The 19,513-nt window shown below is 60.6% G+C and overlaps 1 protein-coding gene across 1 annotated transcript in view; it reads right to left on the reverse strand.

Annotated features, from left to right (window-relative positions):
* C3 (complement C3) overlaps positions 1 to 19,283 on the reverse strand; it is a 32,041-nt gene extending 12,758 nt beyond the window's left edge. Inside the window, exons 1-19 of the mRNA XM_057414120.1 lie at positions 19,213 to 19,283; positions 15,361 to 15,553; positions 13,928 to 14,087; positions 11,586 to 11,656; positions 11,418 to 11,512; positions 11,256 to 11,338; positions 11,088 to 11,178; positions 8,923 to 9,025; positions 8,671 to 8,791; positions 7,631 to 7,746; positions 7,144 to 7,290; positions 6,124 to 6,336; positions 4,594 to 4,788; positions 3,840 to 4,001; positions 3,624 to 3,753; positions 3,403 to 3,474; positions 2,289 to 2,489; positions 902 to 1,061; positions 594 to 679 (exon numbers count right to left, since the gene is read on the reverse strand). Coding sequence (XP_057270103.1) covers positions 594 to 679; positions 902 to 1,061; positions 2,289 to 2,489; positions 3,403 to 3,474; positions 3,624 to 3,753; positions 3,840 to 4,001; positions 4,594 to 4,788; positions 6,124 to 6,336; positions 7,144 to 7,290; positions 7,631 to 7,746; positions 8,671 to 8,791; positions 8,923 to 9,025; positions 11,088 to 11,178; positions 11,256 to 11,338; positions 11,418 to 11,512; positions 11,586 to 11,656; positions 13,928 to 14,087; positions 15,361 to 15,553; positions 19,213 to 19,283 — 2,470 coding nt within the window. The remainder of the gene's footprint in view (positions 1 to 593; positions 680 to 901; positions 1,062 to 2,288; positions 2,490 to 3,402; positions 3,475 to 3,623; positions 3,754 to 3,839; positions 4,002 to 4,593; positions 4,789 to 6,123; positions 6,337 to 7,143; positions 7,291 to 7,630; positions 7,747 to 8,670; positions 8,792 to 8,922; positions 9,026 to 11,087; positions 11,179 to 11,255; positions 11,339 to 11,417; positions 11,513 to 11,585; positions 11,657 to 13,927; positions 14,088 to 15,360; positions 15,554 to 19,212) is intronic.
* Positions 19,284 to 19,513: the final 230 nt, after the last annotated feature.

Genomic DNA, 19,513 nt, shown 5'->3' on the forward strand with positions numbered 1-19,513 from the left:
AATGGAGTCCTCCCTGTGCCCATGGAGTCCTCCCAAAGCTTAGGAGACCCTTCAAGTCCAATGGAGTCCTCCCAAGGTCCATGGAGATTCCTCAAATCCCATGGAGTCCTCCCAATGCCCATGGAGTCCTCCCAAAGCTTAGGAGACCCTTCAAGTCCCATTGAGGCCTCCCAAGTCTCGTGGAGTCCTCCCAAGGCTTAGGAGATTCCTCAAGTCCCATTGAGTCCTCCCAAGGCTTAGGAGATCCTTCAAGTCCCATTGAGGCCTCACAAGTCTCGTGGAGTCCTCCCAAGTCTCGTGGAGTCCTCCCAAGGCTTAGGAGATCCCTCAAGTCCCATTGAGTCCTCCCAAGGCTTAGGAGATCCTTCAAGTCCAATGGAGTCCTTCTAAGACTTAGAAGATCCCTCAAGTCCCAGGGAATGCCCCCAAGCTTTGATGGATGCCCCCAAGGTCCGGGGCACCTTCTTAAGGTCTTGGACATCCCTCAAACCCCAAGGAAGCCCACCAGGCTTCAGGGGTCCCTTCAAGTCCCAGGAACCATCCCTGAGGACTGGGATATTCCTTAGCTCCCCAGGGAATCCTCCATCACCTACCCTTGTTCTTGGAGATGCTGACAGCCAGGACCTCCCATGTGGTGATGGAGTCCTTCAGGTAGACAGGGAGAGTCTTTGTGGAGATCCTGGAGAGGATGGGAATGGCCAAGGGGGTCATAACGCTCCCCAAGGCAAGCTAAGGAGGTGGAAGGGGCCACCAAGCTGGTCCCAAAGCTGGACCAGGGGTTGGAGATGGGCCCTGAGCTGGACCAAGGCAGCACCATGGGGTCAGAAGCAGCCTCTGTGGGGGCTCTGGGGGGGGGGTCCTGGTGTTATGGCCCCACATGGACCATGGGGCTGGGACTCACCCCAGCTCATTGGGCTGCTCCGTCAGCGGCTCCTCCTGCCACAACCAGCTCTCGGGGAAGAGGCTCCGGGAGGTGATGTCCTCGTCGGCCAGGAAGCCATCGTCCACCTCGCCTGGGGGGGACACGGGGCCTCTGGACCGTACCCTCAGGACCCCGCGCCCTGGGCAAAGCCACGTTCACCCCAGCATCAGCCAAGCACCAGCCAAGTGATGGCCAAGAGATGGGTGGCCATCAGCCAAGCATCACCCAATGGAGGCACAAGCATCACCTGAGCATCGCCCAAGGGTGGCACAAGCATCACTTGAGGTTCACCCAAACATCACCCAAGGACAGCACAAGCATCACCCAATGGAGGCACAAGCATCATTTGAGGCTCACCCAAGCATCACTTGAGGTTCACCTAAGCACCACCCAAGGGTGGCACAAGCATCACTTGAGCATCACCCAAGCATCACCCAATGGAGGCACAAGCATCACTTGAGCATCACCCAAGCATCACCCAAGGGTGGCACAAGCATCACCTGAGGTTTACCCAAGCATCATTTGAACATCACCCAAGCATCACCCAAGCATCACTTCAGCATGGCACAAGCATCATTTGAACATCACCCAAGCATCACCCAATGGTGACACAAGCATCACCTAAGCATCACCCAAGGGTGGCACAAGCATCACTTGAGCGTGGCACAAGCATCCCCTGAGCATCACCCAAGCATCACCCAAGCATCACCCAATGGAGGCACAAGCATCACCTGAGCATCACCCAAGCATCACCCAAGCATCACTTCAGCATGGCACAAACATCATTTGAGCATCACCCAAGCATCACCCAATGGTGACACAAGCATCACCTAAGCATCACCCAAGGGTGGCACAAGCATCATCCAAGCATCACCCAAGCATCACCCAATGGTGGCACAAACATCAAACAAGCATCACCCAAGGGTGGCACAAGCATCACCTGAGCATCACCCAAGCATCACCCAAGGGTGGCACAAGCATCATTTGAGCATCACTGAAGGGTGGCACAAGCATCACTTGAGCATCACCCAAGCACCATTTGAGCATCACCCAAGGGTGGCACAAGCATCACCTGAGCATCACCCAAGCACCATTTGAGCATCACCCAAGGGTGGCACAAGCATCACCTGAGCATCACCCAAGCACCATTTGAGCATCACCCAAGGGTGGCACAAGCATCACCTGAGCATCACCCAAGCACCATTTGAGCATCACCCAATGGAGGCACAAGCATCACTTGAGCATCACCCAAGCATCACCCAAGGGTGGCACAAGCATCACCTGAGGTTCACCCAAGCATCCCCCAAGCATCACTGAAGCTCCCCCCCCCCCCCCCCCCCGAACCCCTCCATGTCCCATCACTTGCTTCGGGCCAGCTGGAGCTGGAGCAGGCGCTGCTTCTGGTTGCGGATGGTCCTGATGTGGGTGCAGCAGTCGAGGAAGGCCTGGACACAAGCGTCCCCGTCCTGGATGTAGGTGGAGCGATGCTCGCAGCTGTGCTCCATGGGGTTCTCCTTCATCCCGTCCTCACAGCACTTGCGCAGGGCCTTGTCCTTGTACTCGGCCGCTGCCGGCACCAAGGGACCCAGCTGGTACCCAGCCCCAGAGCCCATCACCAGGGCCATGGGGCGCGGTGGTGTCCTTTGGGATGTGGGGTGCTGTGGGGTCAGCAGGGACATGGGGTGCAATGGTGTCCTTTGGGATGTGGGGTGCTGTGGGGTCACCAGGGACATGGGACACATTGGTGTCCTTTGGGATTGTGGGATGCTGTGGGGTCACCAGGGACATGGGGTGCAATGGTGTCCTTTGGGATGTGGGATGCTGTGGGGTCATCAGGGACATGGGACACATTGGTGTCCTTTGGGATGTGGGATGCTGTGGGGTCACCAGGGCCATGGGACACAGGGGCGTCCTTTGGGATGGGGGATGCTGTGGGGTCACCAGTGACGTGGGACATAGGGGTGTCCTTTGGGATGTGGGATGCTGTGGGGTCACCAGGGACATGGGACACATTGGTGTCCTTTGAGATGCGGGATGCTGTGGGGTCATCAGGGACATGGGACACAGGGGTGTCCTTTGGGATGTGGGATGCTGTGGGGTCACCAGGGACATGGGGCACGATGGTGTCCTTTGGGATATGGGACACTGGTGTTCCATGGGGCATGGGATGTTGTGGTATTTCCAGGGACATTGTGATGTCCTTCAAGGACATGGGACACTGGTACTGGGATAGGTGCCATGGGATGGACATGGGACACTGGTGTTGGGATAGGTACCATGGGATGGACATGGGACTCTGGTACTGGGATAGGTGTCATGGGATGGACATGGGACACTGGTACTGGGATAGGTGCCATGGGATGGACATGGGACTCTGGTACTGGGATAGGTGTCATGGGATGGACATGGGACACTGGTATTGACTGGGACATGGGCCCTGGTGCCCCTTGGGGCCATGGGATGCTCCCAGTGCCACCTACCCTTGGTGCCCTTGTACTCAATGAGCTGCACGGAGCGACGCTTGCGTTGTGCAGGTTGGGGACACTTCACCTCTGGGGACAGAGGGGACACAGCTCAGGACCCCGTCCCCAACCCTGGACCTCCGTTGTCCCACCCCAAAGCTGTTGGTTCACGGCACCCCTCCTTTGGATACCACCCCCCCCCCCCCAAGGGGTCACCCCCAAGGTTGTCCCATCCCTACCCCCTCGCTGCGGTGTCGAGATCTTCACGTTGGTGACCAAGCTGAGACCAGCATCGGCGAAGACCCCCACGTTGTCCCTCCCGCTGCCCGGCGTGCAGCCGATGTCGCTCTTCTCCACCGTGTCCCAAACCTGTGGCCACCAGGGGACAACCCTGACCTCCAAAGCCCATCGTGGGGTGGGGGACGCACAATGGGGATGGCGACCTGGGCCCCCACCTTGGACTGGGTGAGTTTGTTCTTCTTGCTGAGGACGAAGACGCCCTTGTCCACGGCCACCAGGCCCACGTACGCGTTGTGGTCGCCCTCGATGCGGAGCCTCATGGGTGTCCCCGGTTCATGCACCCGGTTGTCAGCTTCCGTCGCTCCCTTCACCACCAGCTGCAGAGGACGTGGGGCTTGGGGAGAGTCATGGCCATGGGATGCCCCAAAACCCACTTGATGGCACCTCCGGGAGGTGCCCATGGGGGTAACTCCAAGGCAATGGGGTGGTGGAGTCCTCCAGGTGATGGTTGGAGATTGCACCCTGGAGGAGCTGGAGCATCAATGGGGCAACCAAAACCCACCATGAAGTGCTCACGTGGACCATCCAAGCCATCTCATTGATACCCAATTGCCCTCATGGACCACCCAATCCCTATCATGGACCACCCAAGCTTCTCAAGGACAACATAAGTCCCATCATGGACCATCCAAACCCATCATGGACCACCTAATCCTCATCATAGACCACCCAAGGCCCTCAAGGACCACCTAAGTCCCATCATGAACCATTCAACCCCTCAAGGACCACCCAATTCCCATCATGGACCACCCAAACCCCTCAAGGGCAACCCAGTCCTCCCCGTGGTTCATCCAACCCCTATCAAGGACCACCTAAACCCCATCCTGAACCACCCGAGCCCTTCAAGAACCACCTCAAGGCTCCTCCAAGTCCCAACCAAAGACCCCCGAGGGCATTGGGGACACTCACGGTGCCCATGCAAGTGTCCTTGACATCGACCCAGATGGAGTCGGCCACGATCTCGCCCGGCAGCACGTGGTAATAGGCCACGATGCGGAAGGACGGCAGGAGCTCAGAGGTCACCGGCAGGGACATGGTCACCAGGCTCTGGCCGGCCTCGTGCCGCTGGCGCCCCACGTGGACAATGTGGCCCTTGCTCATGATCTGTGGTGGCCAAGGGAAGGTTGGCTTGGTGGCTCTGGGACACTGGGGTTGGTGGCACCGGGACACTGGGGTTGGGTTGGTGGCTCCGGGACACTGGGGTTGGTGGCACCAGGACACTGGGGTTGGTGGCACTGAGACACTTGGGTTGGTGGCACTGGGACACCGGGGTTGGCTTGGTGGCTCCGGGACACTGGGGTTGGTGGCACCGGGACACTGGGGTTGGTGGCACCGGGACACTGGGTTTGGTGGCACCAGGACACTGGGGTTGGGTTGGTGGCACTGGGACACTTGGGTTGGTGGCACTGGGACACCGGGGTTGGGTTGGTAGCACTGGGACACTTGGGTTGGTGCACTGGGACACTGGGGCTCAGTTGATGGCACTGAGACACTTGGGTTGGTGGCACCGGGACACTGGGGTTGGGTTGGTGGCTCCGGGACACTGGGGTTGGTGGCACTGGGACACTTGGGTTGGTGGCACTGGGACACTGGGGTTCAGTTGGTGGCACTGGGACACTTGGGTTGGGGCACTGGGACACTGGGGTTGGGTTGGTGGCTTGGTGGCACCGGGACACTGGGGCTGGTGGCACCAGGACACTGGGGTTGGGTCGGTGGCCCTGGGACACTGGGGTTGGGTTGGTGGCACTGGGACACTTGGGTTGGTGGCACTGGGACACCGGGGTTGGGTTGGTAGCACTGGGACACTTGGGTTGGTGGCACTGGGACACTGGGGCTCAGTTGATGGCACTGGGACACTTGGGTTGGTGGCTGGGACCGGGACACTTGGGTTGGTTGGGTTGGTGGCTCCGGGACACTGGGGTTGGTGGCACTGGGACACTTGGGTTGGTGGCACTGGGACACCGGGGTTGGCTTGGTGGCTCTGGGACACTGGGGTTGGTGGCACCGGGACACTGGGGTTGGGTTGGTGGCTCCGGGACACAGGGGTTGGTGGCACCAGGACACTGGGGTTGGGTCGGTGGCCCTGGGACACTGGGGTTGGGTTGGTGGCACTGGGACACTTGGGTTGGTGGCACTGGGACACCGGGGTTGGGTTGGTAGCACTGGGACACTTGGGTTGGTGGCACTGGGACACTGGGGCTCAGTTGATGGCACTGGGACACTTGGGTTGGTGGCACTGGGACACTTGGGTTGGTGGCACCAGGACACTGGGGTTGGTGGCACCAGGACACTTGGGTTGGTGGCACCAGGACACTGGGGTTAGGTTGGTGGCACTGGGACACTTGGGTTGGTGGCACTGGGACACTGGGGTTGGTGGCACCAGGACACTTGGGTCGGTGGCGCTGGCACCCCGGTGTTGTGTCGGTGGCCGTTGCTCACCAAGTAGGTGAAGTAGGGCACGGAGTCCCGGACGTTGTTGTTGTTGGTCTTGAGGTGGAAGTTGACGGCCAGGTTCTCCCCGAGCTGCAGCTCCGTGGCCCCCACGGCCAAGTGCAGGAAGTTCCCGGAGGCTCCTTGGCTCCGGTAGGCTTCGGCCACCATCTGCCGCGAGGCCTGGCGGGGCCCAGGGAGCTCCGGCTCCGCCGTCCGCACCTGCAGGGACATGGAGAGGGGTGGCCCTGGAAGGAGATCCCAGCATGGATGTGGTGGCACCGAGCTGGAGGGGAGGGATGGGATCCAGAGGGATCTGGAGAGGTGGGAACCTCATGGAGATCAATGGGGCCAAGGGCAAGGTCCTTGCCCATGGGTTGGGATGATCCCAAGGGAGGCACGGACTGGATGGAGGAGCCTGAGAAGGACTTGGGGGTGTTCAAGGTGCTCAACAGTACCCAGCCAACCATAGAGTGGGTGAAGGTCCAAGGAGGGGATCCTGCCCCTCTGCTCTGCTTGGTGAGACCCCACTTGGGTGCTGCGCCCAGCTCTGGTGTCCTCAACATAAGGAGGACACGGAGGGACCTTCCTCAGGGATGGGACAAGGGGTGATGGGTCCAAGTTGCACCAGCTGGAAGAAGGATGAAGGATGCTGGGACATTGGGATGAGTTGAATGGAGGTTTGGATGCTCCATCCCCAGCAGTGTTCAACCAGACTGACCCTGGCTGCAGCCCACTATGGGCATCTTTGCCGATCTCCATGACAATGGACATCCCTTGACCCTCAACGTCTTGGTCAACTCAATGGTGTTGGCCACCATTGTCCCCCTGACAGCAGCCACCGTGCTCCTTGGTCAATGGTGGCCATGGTGGTCCACCTCCATGGATGTCCTGGTCCCCTTCCTGTTACCCCGGCTCTTAGTCAGTGGTGACCACGGTCCTTGGTCACCTTGGACATCTCATCCACGCCAGCACCATCTCCCTCCATGCACCACTTCCAAGGGCACCCTGATTCCTGTCCCCACTCACAGTGATGGGGACGGTGTCCTTGTTGGTCGGCATGTTGAGGACCAGCTTGGCCGTGCCATCGCGCTGGGTGGACACCACACCTTGGAAGCCATCAGCCTTGACGGTGACACGGGCAGCTGGGGACGCGTCCGGGTTGGTGACGTAGACCTGCAGGAGGACACAGGGACATCACCAGGAGGGACCCGTCACCGGGGGCCAGCAGGGTGACACGGGGACAGTGACACCGTGATGTAATTGGGAACAGGCCCTGGTCCCCCACTGTGGTGGGGCCGTGGTGGGGCCATTGCGGGGCATGGTCCTGATGAGGGGGACCCTGGTACCATGGGGGTCCTGGACCAATGCCACCGCTGTCCCCATCCCAATGCTGGGGACCCTGGTACCATGGGGGTCCTGGACCAATGCCACCACTGTCCCCATCCCAGTGTTGGGGACCCTGGTACCATGGGGCTACTGGACCAATGCCACCGCTGTCCCCAGATGCTGTTACCGTCAGGTCAAAGGGCATCCCTGGCTTGAAGTACTTTGGGGTGCGGGTGAAGTGGATGGTGTAGGGGGACGTCACGATGCGGATTCCACTGCGCTGGGCCTCCACCATGTCACTGCCTGCAGGACCATGGGAAGGGACCGTCCCCATTGTCCCCATCCCCACCTCTCCCCTTCTCCACATCTCCCCATCCCCACATCTCCCATCCTCACCATCCCTATCCCCACATCTCCCATCCTCAGTCCCCATCCCCACCTCTCCCCACCCTCACCATCCCCATCCCGTCTCCCATCCTCAGTCCCCACATCTCCCCATCCTCCCCATCCCCATCCCCACATCTCCCATCCTCACCATCCTCATCCCCACATCTCCCATCCTCACCATCCCCATCCCCACATCTCCCCATCCTCCCCATCCCCATCCCCACATCTCCCATCCTCACCATCCTCATCTCCACATCTCCCATCCTCACCATCCCCATCCCCATACCTCCCATCCTCACCATCCCCATCCCCACATCTCCCCATGCTCACCATCCCCATCCCCACATCTCCCATCCTCACCATCCCCATCCCCACATCTCCCATCCTCACCATCCCCATCCCCATCCCATCCTCACCATCCCCATCCCCCATCCCCACCATCCCCATCCCCACATCTCCCATCCTCACCATCCCCATCCCCACATCTCCCATCCTCACCATCCCCATCCCCACATCTCCCATCCTCACCATCCTCATCCCCACATCTCCCATCCTCACCATCCCCATCCCATCTCCCATCCTCAGTCCCCATCCCCACATCTCTCCATCCTCACCATCCCCATCCCCACATCTCCCCATCCTCACCATCCCCATCCCCACATCTCTCCATCCTCACCATCCCCATCCCCACGTCTCCCATCCTCACCATCCCCATCCCCACATCTCCCATCCTCACCATCCCATCCCATCTCCCCACCCTCAGTCCCCACATCTCCCCATCCTCACTGCCCCCATCCCCTGCCCCGTCCCCTCTGTCCCCACCAGCCCCTCTCTGCAGACCTGACTCTGTGAGCACGGTGACGGACACGTAGAGGGAATGTCCCACCAGCTCCGCAGGGTTGGGGAACCTCTCCCGCAGGGTGGCCATGGACAACACGGCTTCTCCATCCCCATCCATGACCTGCAGCATGGAGATGGTGGCACAGGGACAACCATGGGGATGGGGATGGGGATGGGGACGGGGATGGAGAAGACGGAGTCCAGCAGGGCTCTGGAGCAGGGACAAGGGGACAGGGACAAGGATGGGGTCACCTGGACGCGGCGCAGGGATTGGGGGATGCTCTTCTTCTCGTCGTCCACCATGACACCAAAGAGGACAAAGGCTGAGCCCTGCACGCGCTTCCCATAGAGGTACCTATGGACAAGCCACCACTGTCACCATCAACCCCTGCCCCCATAACATCCGCCTTGTGCCCCATGTGCCACCCTGTCACCCATTGCCCCATGTCTTCATACAGCTGTGTTCTCCTGCCAAATCCATCACCATCACCCTGTGTCCCCATCATCCCATGTCCTCCATCACCCTCTGCCCCCATCATCCCATGTTCTCCATCACCATCATCCTGTGTCCCCATCAACTCATGTCCTCCATCACCATCACCCTGTGTCCCCATCAACTCATGTCCTCCATCACCATCACCCTGTGTCCCCATCAGCCCATGTCCTCCATCACCCTCTGTCCCTATCAGCCCATGTCCTCCATCACCACCACCCTCTGTCCCCATCAACCCATGTCCTCCGTCACCCTCTGTCCCCATCATCCCATGTCCTCCATCACCCTCTGTCCCCATCATCCCATGTCCTCCATCACCCTCTATACCCATCAACCCATGTCCTCCATCACCACCACCCTCTGTCCCCATCATCCCATGCCCTCCATCACCCTCTATACCCATCAACCCATGTCCTCCATCACCACCACCCTCTGTCCCCATCATCCCATGTCCTCCATCACCCTGTGTCCCCATCATCCCATGTCCTCCATCACCATCACCCTGTGTCCCCATCATCCCATGTCCTCCATCACCACCACCCTCTGTCCCCATCATCCCATGCCCTCCATCACCCTCTATACCCATCAACCCATGTCCTCCATCACCACCACCCTCTGTCCCCATCATCCCATGTCCTCCATCACCCTGTGTCCCCATCATCCCATGTCCTCCATCACCATCACCCTGTGTCCCCATCATCCCATGTCCTCCATCACCACCACCCTCTGTCCCCATCATCCCATGTCCTCCATCACCACCACCCTCTGTCCCCATCATCCCATGTCCTCCATCACCATCACCCTGTGTCCCCATCATCCCATGTCCTCCATCACCACCACCCTCTGTCCCCATCATCCCATGTCCTCCATCACCAACACCCTCTGTCCCCATCATCCCATGTCCTCCATCACCATCACCCTGTGTCCCCATCATCCCATGTCCTCCATCACCCTGTGTCCCCATCATCCCATGTCCTCCATCACCACCACCCTCTGTCCCCATCATCCCATGTCCTCCATCACCCTCTGTCCCCATCATCCCATGTCCTCCATCACCACCACCCTGTGTCCCCATCATCCCATGTCCTCCATCACCACCACCCTGTGCCCCCATCATCCCATGTCCTCCATCACCCTCTGTCCCCATCATCCCATGTCCTCCATCACCACCACCCTGTGTCCCCATCAACCCATGTCCTCCATCACCACCACCCTCTGTCCCCATCATCCCATGTCCTCCATCACCCTCTGTCCCCATCAACCCATGTCCTCCGTCACCACCACCCTGTGTCCCCATCATCCCATGTCCTCCATCACCACCATCATCCTGTGCCCCCATCATCCCATGTCCTCCATCACCACCACCCTCTGTCCCCATCATCCCATGTCCTCCATCACCCTCTGTCCCCATCATCCCATGTCCTCCGTCACCACCACCCTGTGTCCCCATCATCCCATGTCCTCCATCACCACCACCCTGTGTCCCCATCAACCCATGTCCTCCATCACCACCACCCTCTGTCCCCATCATCCCATGTCCTCCATCACCCTCTGTCCCCATCAACCCATGTCCTCCGTCACCACCACCCTGTGTCCCCATCATCCCATGTCCTCCATCACCACCACCCTGTGCCCCCATCATCCCATGTCCTCCATCACCACCACCCTGTGTCCCCATCAACCCATGTCCTCCACCACCCTCTGTCCCCATCATCCCATGCCCTCCACCACCCTCTGTCCCCATCAACCCATGTCCTCCATCACCACCACCCTCTGTCCCCACCACCTTATTTCCCCACATCCCCATCACCTCAAACCTGTCACCTTTGGCCCATCCTTGGGGACTTTGTCACCCCATGGTGACCCCATCACCCATGAGTGGTTCTGACCCCTAAACTGAGCAGATTTGGGGTCTCCATCCCACCTGGCTGTGATGGACACGCGGAAGTCCTCCTTCTGGTCAATGTAGAGGAACCTCTTCTCTGGCTCCAGCACCACCTCGAAGCTCGGCAGCACTATGGGGGGGACGGGACACCCAATGCACCAGCGATGCAGAAGAAGGGACCCCCCACCCCCCTTGAGGACCCCTTACCGTACTCCTTGACCTCAAACTGGCTGCTGAAGACCTGCTCTGGGGAGTCTTCGAATTTGGCCATTATTGTCCATGTCCCCAAGCTGCAAGAGGGGGACAGGGTTGAGGGGACAAGCCCATGGCCATGGATGTCCCCGGGTCACCCTTGGAGGTGGCACCGACCTGACCACCTCCGGGAGGTTGTGGTTGAGGGAGAAGATGCCGGTCTTCATGGGCGAGGACACGGGCACTTGCTTGATGATGATGTTGTCGGGGGTCTGAAGGACATGGGGAGGGTGGCATCAGTGTCCCCATGTCCCTGTGGCCCCGTCCCGTGTCCCTGTGACCCACCTTGACCTCCACGATCACCGTCTTGGACACTGGTTGCATGAGGTGGTCCAGAGCGAAGAGGCGACAGAGCACTGGGAGGGGACGCGGGGGGACAGGGGTGGTGTGAGGACATCCAGAAACGGGGCATGAACCATGGCAAGGGGGCAACAGCACCCCAGGGTGCCACCAGGACCCCAAGGGGTGCCATGGAGGGGATCCAACAGCCCAAGGTCACACCAACACCCCATGGACCCCATAGAGGGAACCCAACACCCCAAGATGCCACCAAGACCTCAAGATGCCACCAAGACCCCAAGAAGTGCCATGGAAGGAACCCAACACCCCAAGGTGCCACCAACACCCCAATGTGCTATGGAGGTGACCCAGCACCCTAAGGTCACACCAGCACCCCATGGCCCCCATGGAAGGAGCCCAACACCCCAAGATGTCACCAGCACCCCAATGTGCCATGGAGGGGACCCAACACCCCAAGGTGCCATCAAGACCCCAAGAGATGCCATAGAGGGAACCCAACACCCCAAGATGCCACCAACACCCCAATGTGCTATGGAGGTGACCCAACACCCCAAGGTCACACCAGCACCCCATGGACCCATGGAAGGAACCCAACACCCCAAGATGCCACCAAAGCCTCAATGTGCTATGGAGGTGACCCAACACCCCAAGGTCACACCAGCACCCCATGGACCCATGGAGGGGACCCAACACCCCAAGATGCCACCAAGACCCAAAGAGGTGCCATGGAAAGAGCCCAACACCCCGAGATGCCACCAAGACCTGAAGAGGTACAATGGAGGGGCCTGACACCTCAAGATGCCACCAGTACCCCAATGTGCCATGGAGGGGACCCAACACCCCAAGGTGCCCCCAAGACCCCAAGAGGTGCCATGGAGGGGACCCAACACCCCAAAATGCCACCAACCCCCCAGTGTGCTATGATGGGAACCAAGCACCCCAAGGTCACAATAGCACCCTACAGAGAGAACCCAACACCCTAAGATGATACCAAGACCCCAAGATGCCACCAAGACCCAAAGAGGTGCCATGGAAGGAACCCAACTCCCCAAGATGCCCCCAAGACCCCAAGAGGTGCCATGGAAGGAACCCAACACCCCAAGACGCCCCCAAGTCCCCAAGGGTTTCCATGGAAGGAACCCAACACCCCAAGACACCACCAACACCCCAGGTGCCACCAACACCCCAAGACCCCAAGGTGCCATGGAAGGAACCCAACACCCCAAGACGCCCCCAAGACCCCAAGAGGTGCCATGGAAGGAACCCAACAGCCCAAGACGCCCCCAAGACCCCAAGAGATGCCATGGAAGGAACCCAACACCCCAAGATGCCACTAACACCCCAATGTGCTATGATGGGAACCAAGCACCCCAAGGTCACAATAGCACCCCAGAGAGAGAACCCAACACCCTAAGATGCTACCAAGACCCCAAGATGCCACCAAGACCCAAAGAGGTGCCATGGAAGGAACCCAACACCCCAAGACGCCCCCAAGACCCCAAGGGTTGCCATGGAAGGAACCCAACACGACACCACCAACTCCCCAAGATGCCCCCAAGACCCCAAGGGTTGCCATGGAAGGAACCCAACACCCCAAGATGACCCCAAGACCCCAAGAGGTGCCATGGAAGGAACCCAACACCCCAAGACGCCCCCAAGACCCCAAGAGGTGCCATGGAGGGAACCCAACACCCCAAGACCCCAAGAGGTGCCATGGAAGGAACCCAACACCCCAAGACGCCCCCAAGACCCCAAGAGGTGCCATGGAAGGAACCCAAGACCCCAAGACCCCAAGAGGTGCCATGGAAGGAACCCAACACCCCAAGGTGCCACCAACACCCCAATGTGCTATGTTGGGAACCAAGCACCCCAAGGTCACAATAGCACCCCAGAGAGAGAACCCAACACCCTAAGATGCTACCAAGACCCCAAGATGCCACCAAGACCCAAAGAAATGCCATGGAAGGAACCCAACATCCCAAGATGCCCCCAAGACCCCAAGAGGTGCCATGGAAGGAACCCAAGACCCCAAGACCCCAAGAGGTGCCATGGAAGGAACCCAACACCCCAAGACCCCAAGAGGTGCCATGGAAGGAACCCAACACCCCAAGACGCCCCCAAGACCCCAAGAGGTGCCATGGAAGGAACCCAAGACCCCAAGACCCCAAGAGGTGCCATGGAGGGAACCCAACACCCTAAGACACCACTAACACCCCAAGAGGTGCCATGGAAGGAACCCAACACCCCAAGACGCCCCCAAGACCCCAAGGAGCCACCGGCACCCAAGAGGCCGCGGCGATGCCGAGCCCCCCAGGGGCAGGACCCACCGGTGGAGCCCGGGGTGTAGATGGGCTTGTCGGTCTGCACGAAGATGTGCCCGCTCTGCAGTGCCACCACCAGCACCTTCTCCAGGGTGACCTGGGCCACCCGCGCCGTCACCGACACGAACTGCTTCTCGGTGGACTGGGGCAGGGCCTTGGCCGACACCTGGGGGGACATCGGGGGGCGCCGTGGGGCAAGGGCACCGAGGCACAGGGAAGGGGGCTGAGGATGCCAAGGCCTTCATCGAGACCAAGGTCTTCATCATCAGAGAGATAGAGGTGACCCTCCCCAAGTGTCACCATCCCATGGTGACCGTCACCAAGGCCTTCACAGCCCCTCTCCCATAGGGCCAACCATCCCCAAAGGCCTCATATAACCTGCCCCATATAACCCCATGGAGATTATCCGCTGTCTCGTATAGGGTTGAGCTTGGAGTACGTCATCATAGGTGACCATCCCAAGTGTGACCATCCCATGGTGACCATCACCAAGGACCTCGCTGTCCCTGTTCCATAGGGCCAACCATCCCCAAAGGCCTCATATAACCTGCCCTATATAACCCTATGGAGATTCTCCGCTGTCTCGTATAGGGTTGAGCTTGGGGCAGGTCATCTAGAAGTCTTCATCAAGACCAAGGCCTTCATCATCAGAGATCTAGAGGTGACCACCCCAAGTGTCACCATCCCTTGGTCATCAAGCCCCTCATGGTTCCTTTCCCATAGGGCCAACCATTCCCAGAGACCCCATGGTGACCACCCTGCGCTATATAACCCCATGGAGATTCTCCACTATCTCATATAAGGTTGTGCTTGGGGCTGGTCATCTAGAGATGACCATCACCAAGTCCCTCACAGCCCCTCTCCCATAGGACCAACAATCCCCAAAGACCCCATGGTGACCACCCTGCCCTACATCACCCCATGGAGATTCTCCGCTGTCTTGTATAGGGTTGAGCTTGGGCCAGGTCATCTAGAGGTGACCATCATGAGGGACCTCGTGGATCCTGTCCCATAGGGCCAACCATCCCCAAAGACCCCATGGTGACCACCCCGCCCTATATAACCCCATGGAGATTCTCCGCTGTCTCGTATAGGGTTGAGCTTGGGCCAGGTCATCTAGAGGTGACCATCATGAGGGACCTCGTGGATCCTGTCCCATAGGGCCAACCATCCCCAAAGACCCCATGGTGACCACCCCGCCCTATATAACCCCATGGAGATTCTCCGCTGTCTCGTATAGGGTTGAGCTTGGGCCAGGTCATCTAGAGGTGACCATCATGAGGGACCTCGTGGATCCTGTCCCATAGGGCCAACCATCCCCAAAGACCCCATGGTGACCACCCCGCCCTATATAACCCCATGGAGATTCTCCGCTGTCTCGTATAGGGTTGAGCTCGGGGCTGGAAGAGCAGCAGTGCCCCAGGGGGTTGCTGACCCACCTTGATGGTGGTGTTGGCCATCATGCCCCCATTGGGACTCAGCTTCGCCCGGGTCTGATGGAGCACGTGGCGCTTGTGGGGGAAGTCCTGCACCAGGACGGTGGCCTCAATCTCAGAGGACAGGCCCGGGGCCTCCAGCACCACTCGCTCCTCCACCTCCAGCCTCAGCACCGCCGGCGTCACCATCATCACCCTGGGGGGCACCCGGCACCACCGGGGGGGGTCACAGCGCCCCATAGAGCCCTGGGCACCCAATTGCACCCAGGGAACCCCAATCTGACCCCATAGCACCAGGAGCACCCAATCCGTACCCATAAAGCCCTCAGGACCTAATGGCACCCAGGGAACCCCAATCTGACCCCATAGCACCAGGAGCACCCAATCTGTACCCATAAAGCCCTCAGGACCTAATGGCACCCAGGGAACCCCAATCTGACCCCATAGCACCAGGAGCACCCAATCTGTACCCATAAAGCCCTCAGGACCCAATGGCACCCCAGGGACCCCCAATCTGACCCCGTAGAGCCCTGGGCACCCAATGGCACCCAGGGAACCCCAATCTGACCCCATAGCACCAGGAGCACCCAATCTGTACCCATAGAGCCCTCAGGACCCCACAGCACCCAGAGCCCCACCCAGGGACCCCCAATCTGTACCCATAGAGCCCTGGGCACCCAATGGCAACCCCAGGGACCCCCAGTCTGACCCCATAGAGCCCTGGGCACCCAATGGCACACAGGGACCCCCAGTCTGACCCCATAGAGCTCTGGGCACCCAATGGCACCCAGGGAAACCCAATCTGACCCCATAGCAGCCAGGGACCCCCAATCTGACCCCATAGAGCCCTCAGGACCCAAAGAAACCCCAGGGACCCCCAATCTGTCCTCATAGAGCCCTGGGGACCTCACAGCACCCAGAGAACCACCCAGGGACCCCCAGTCTGTACCCATAGAGCCCTGGGCGCCCAATGGCACCCCAGGGACCCCCAATCTGACCCCATAGAGCCCTGGGCACCCAATGGCACCCAGGGAACCCCAATCTGACCCCATAGCACCAGGAGCACCCAATCTGTACCCATAGAGCCCTCAGGACCCAAAGAAACCCCAGGGACCCCCAATCTGTCCTCATAGAGCCCTGGGGACCTCACAGCACCCAGAGAACCACCCAGGGACCCCCAGTCTGTACCCATAGAGCCCTGGGCACCCAATGGCAACCACAGGGACCCCCCATCTGACCCCATAGAGCCCTGGGCACCCAATGGCACCCCAGGGACCCCCAATCTGACCCCATAGAGCCCTGGGCAGCCAATGGCACCCCAGGGACCCCCAATCTGACCCCATAGAGCTCTGGGGACCCAATGGCACCCAGGGACCCCCTGTCTGACTCCATAGAGCCCTGGGCACCCAATGGCACCTCAGGGACCCCCAATCTGACCCCATAGAGCCCTGGGAACCCAATGGCAACCCCAGGGACCCCCCATCTGACTCCATAGAGCCCTCAGGAGCCAATGGCACCCAGGGACCCCCAATCTGACCCCATAGAGCCCTCAGGACCCTAGGGCACCCAGGGACCCCCAGTCTGACCCCATAGAGCCCTGGGCACCCAATGGCACCTCAGGGACCCCCAATCTGACCCCATAGAGCCCTGTGGACCCCACAGCACCCAGAGCCCCCCCAGTCTGACCCCATAGCCCCCTGGGGACCCAATGGCACCCAAAGCCCCCAGTCTATCCCTACAGGACCCAGGGACCCCACAGCACCCAGAGCCCCCCAGTCTGTCCCCATAACACCCTTGGGACCCAATGGAATCCCAGGGACCCCCAGTCTGACTCCATAGCACCCCTAGACCCCCATAGCACCCAGAGTCCCCTGGTCTGACCCCATAGCACCCAGAGCCCCCCATAGATCCCACATCACCCAGAGCCCCCCGGTCTGAACCCATAGCACCCTGGGGACCCAATGGCACCCAGAGCTCCCCCCCAGTCTTGCCCCAGAGCATCCTGGGGACCCCACAGCACCCAGAGCCCCCCATAGATCCCACATAACCCAGAGCCCCCTGGTCTGACCCCATAGCACCCAGAGCCCCCTGGTCTGACCCCATAGCACCCTAGGGACCCAATGGCACCCAGAGCCCGCCCCCCAATCTTGCCCCAGAGCATCCTGGGGACCCCACAGCACCCAGAGCCCCCCATAGCACCCAGGGGACCCAATGGCACCCAGGGACCCCCAATCTGTCCCCACAGCACCCTGAGCCTGGGCACACGAATAATCCTGGGGGTGTCCCATGGGGGGGGGGGGAACATAACTCACCCCCCAATCTGCCCCATAGGACTAAAGCAACCCCAACCCCCCCATTGCCCCCCATTGCCCCCCCATTGCACCCCATTGCCCCCCATTGCCCTCTAGCACCCCTTCCCCCCCGGAAAGGGGGCTCCCATCTATGGGAGGGGGGAACCTGGTCAGGGGGGTCCCAGTAGGTTGGGGGTCTCTGGATGGGGGGGTCCCAATGGGAGGGGGGGGGTCCCAGTTCTGGGGTCAATGGGGATATGGGGGGGGTTAATGTGGGGTGGGCCCCATGAGCATATGGGGGGGACTCTGGGGGTGTCCCATGGGGGGGTCCCAGAAGAGGGGCTCCAATGGGGGGGTCCATAGGGGGGTCCCATTGGGGGTCCCAGAAGAGGGGTTCCAATGGGGGCGTCCAAGGGGGGGTCCATAGGGGGGCCCAGGGGTTCCAATGGGGGGTACATAGGGGGGTCCCATTAGGGGGCCCAAAAGAGGGGTTCCAATGTGGGGGTTCCATAGGGGGGTCCCAATGAGGGGCCCAGAAGAGGGGTTCCAATGGGGGGGTTCCATGGGGTGTCCCATTGGGGGTCCATAGGGGGGGTCCCAGAAGAGAGGTTCCAATGGGGGGCCCATAGGGGGGTCCCATTGGGGAGCCCGGGAGAGGGGTTCCAATTGGGGGTCCCATAAGAGAGGTTCCAAAGGGGGGTCCATAGGGGGGTCCTATTGGGGGTCCCAGAAGAGGGGTTCCAATGGGGGATCTGTAGGGGGGTCCAATTGGGGGGCCCAGAAGAGGGTTCCAATGGGGGGGGGGGTTCCAAAGGGGGCCCATAGGGGGGTCCCATTGGGGAGCCCGGGAGAGGGGTTCCAATGGGGGGTCCCATAAGAGAGGTTCCAAAGGGGGGTCCATAGGGGGGTCCTGTTGGGGGTCCCAGAAGAGGGGTTCCAATGGGGGATCTGTAGGGGGGTCCAATTGGGGGGCCCAGAAGAGGGGTTCCAATGGGGGGGTCCCATAAGAGAGGTTCCAAAGGGGGGTCCATAGGGGGGTCCTATTGGGGGTCCCAGAAGAGGGGTTCCAATGGGGGATCTGTAGGGGGGTCCAATTGGGGGTCCCAGAAGAGGGGTTCCAATGGGGGATCTGTAGGGGGGTCCAATTGGGAGGCCCAGAAGAGGGTTCCAATGGGGGGGTTCCATAGGGGGGTCCCATTGGGGGTCCCAGAAAATGGGTTCCAATGGGGGGCCCATAGGGGGGTCCCACTGGGGAGCCCGGGAGAGGGGTTCCAAAGGGGGGTCCATGGGGGGGTTCCATAGGGGGGTCCTATTGGGGGTCCCTGGGGTTCCAATGGGGGGTCCCATAAGAGGGGTTCCAATGGGGGGTCCATAGGGGGGTCCTATTGGGGGTCCAAAAAGAGGGGTTCCAATGGGGGGTCCATGGGGGGTCCATAGGGGGGTCCTATTGGGGGTCCCAGAAGAGGGGCTCCAATGGGGGGGTTCCATAGGGGGTTCCCATTGGGGGTCCCATAAGAGGGGTTCCAAAGGGGATGTCCCATGGGGGGGGGTCCCCATCACTCACATCTGGGCCTGGCTGGAGGTCACGCACAGCAGCAGCAGCAGCAGCCCCATAGGCAGCACCGGGTGCCCCATGGCTGCAGGGGAGGGCAGTGGTGGGGCCGGGGGGGTCCTTTTATAGCAGCACCCATAGGTTAATGGGTAACCAGCACCCATGGGGCCACCCAACACCGGGGGGGGGTGGGGGGATGGAACCGGGTCTATGGGTGCAACCGGACACCCATGGGGCCACCAAGGGGGGGGGGGGGCGATGTTCTCTGTGCCCCCCCCCCCGAAATGGATCAGTTGGGGGGGGGAGGGGGAGT

The sequence above is a fragment of the Pezoporus wallicus genome, unplaced genomic scaffold (genome assembly GCF_028554395.1).
Source record: "Pezoporus wallicus isolate ANWC-B61680 ecotype Strahan unplaced genomic scaffold, APGP_CSIRO_Pwel_v1 contig_8371, whole genome shotgun sequence".
NCBI classification, from domain to species: domain Eukaryota; kingdom Metazoa; phylum Chordata; class Aves; order Psittaciformes; family Psittacidae; genus Pezoporus; species Pezoporus wallicus.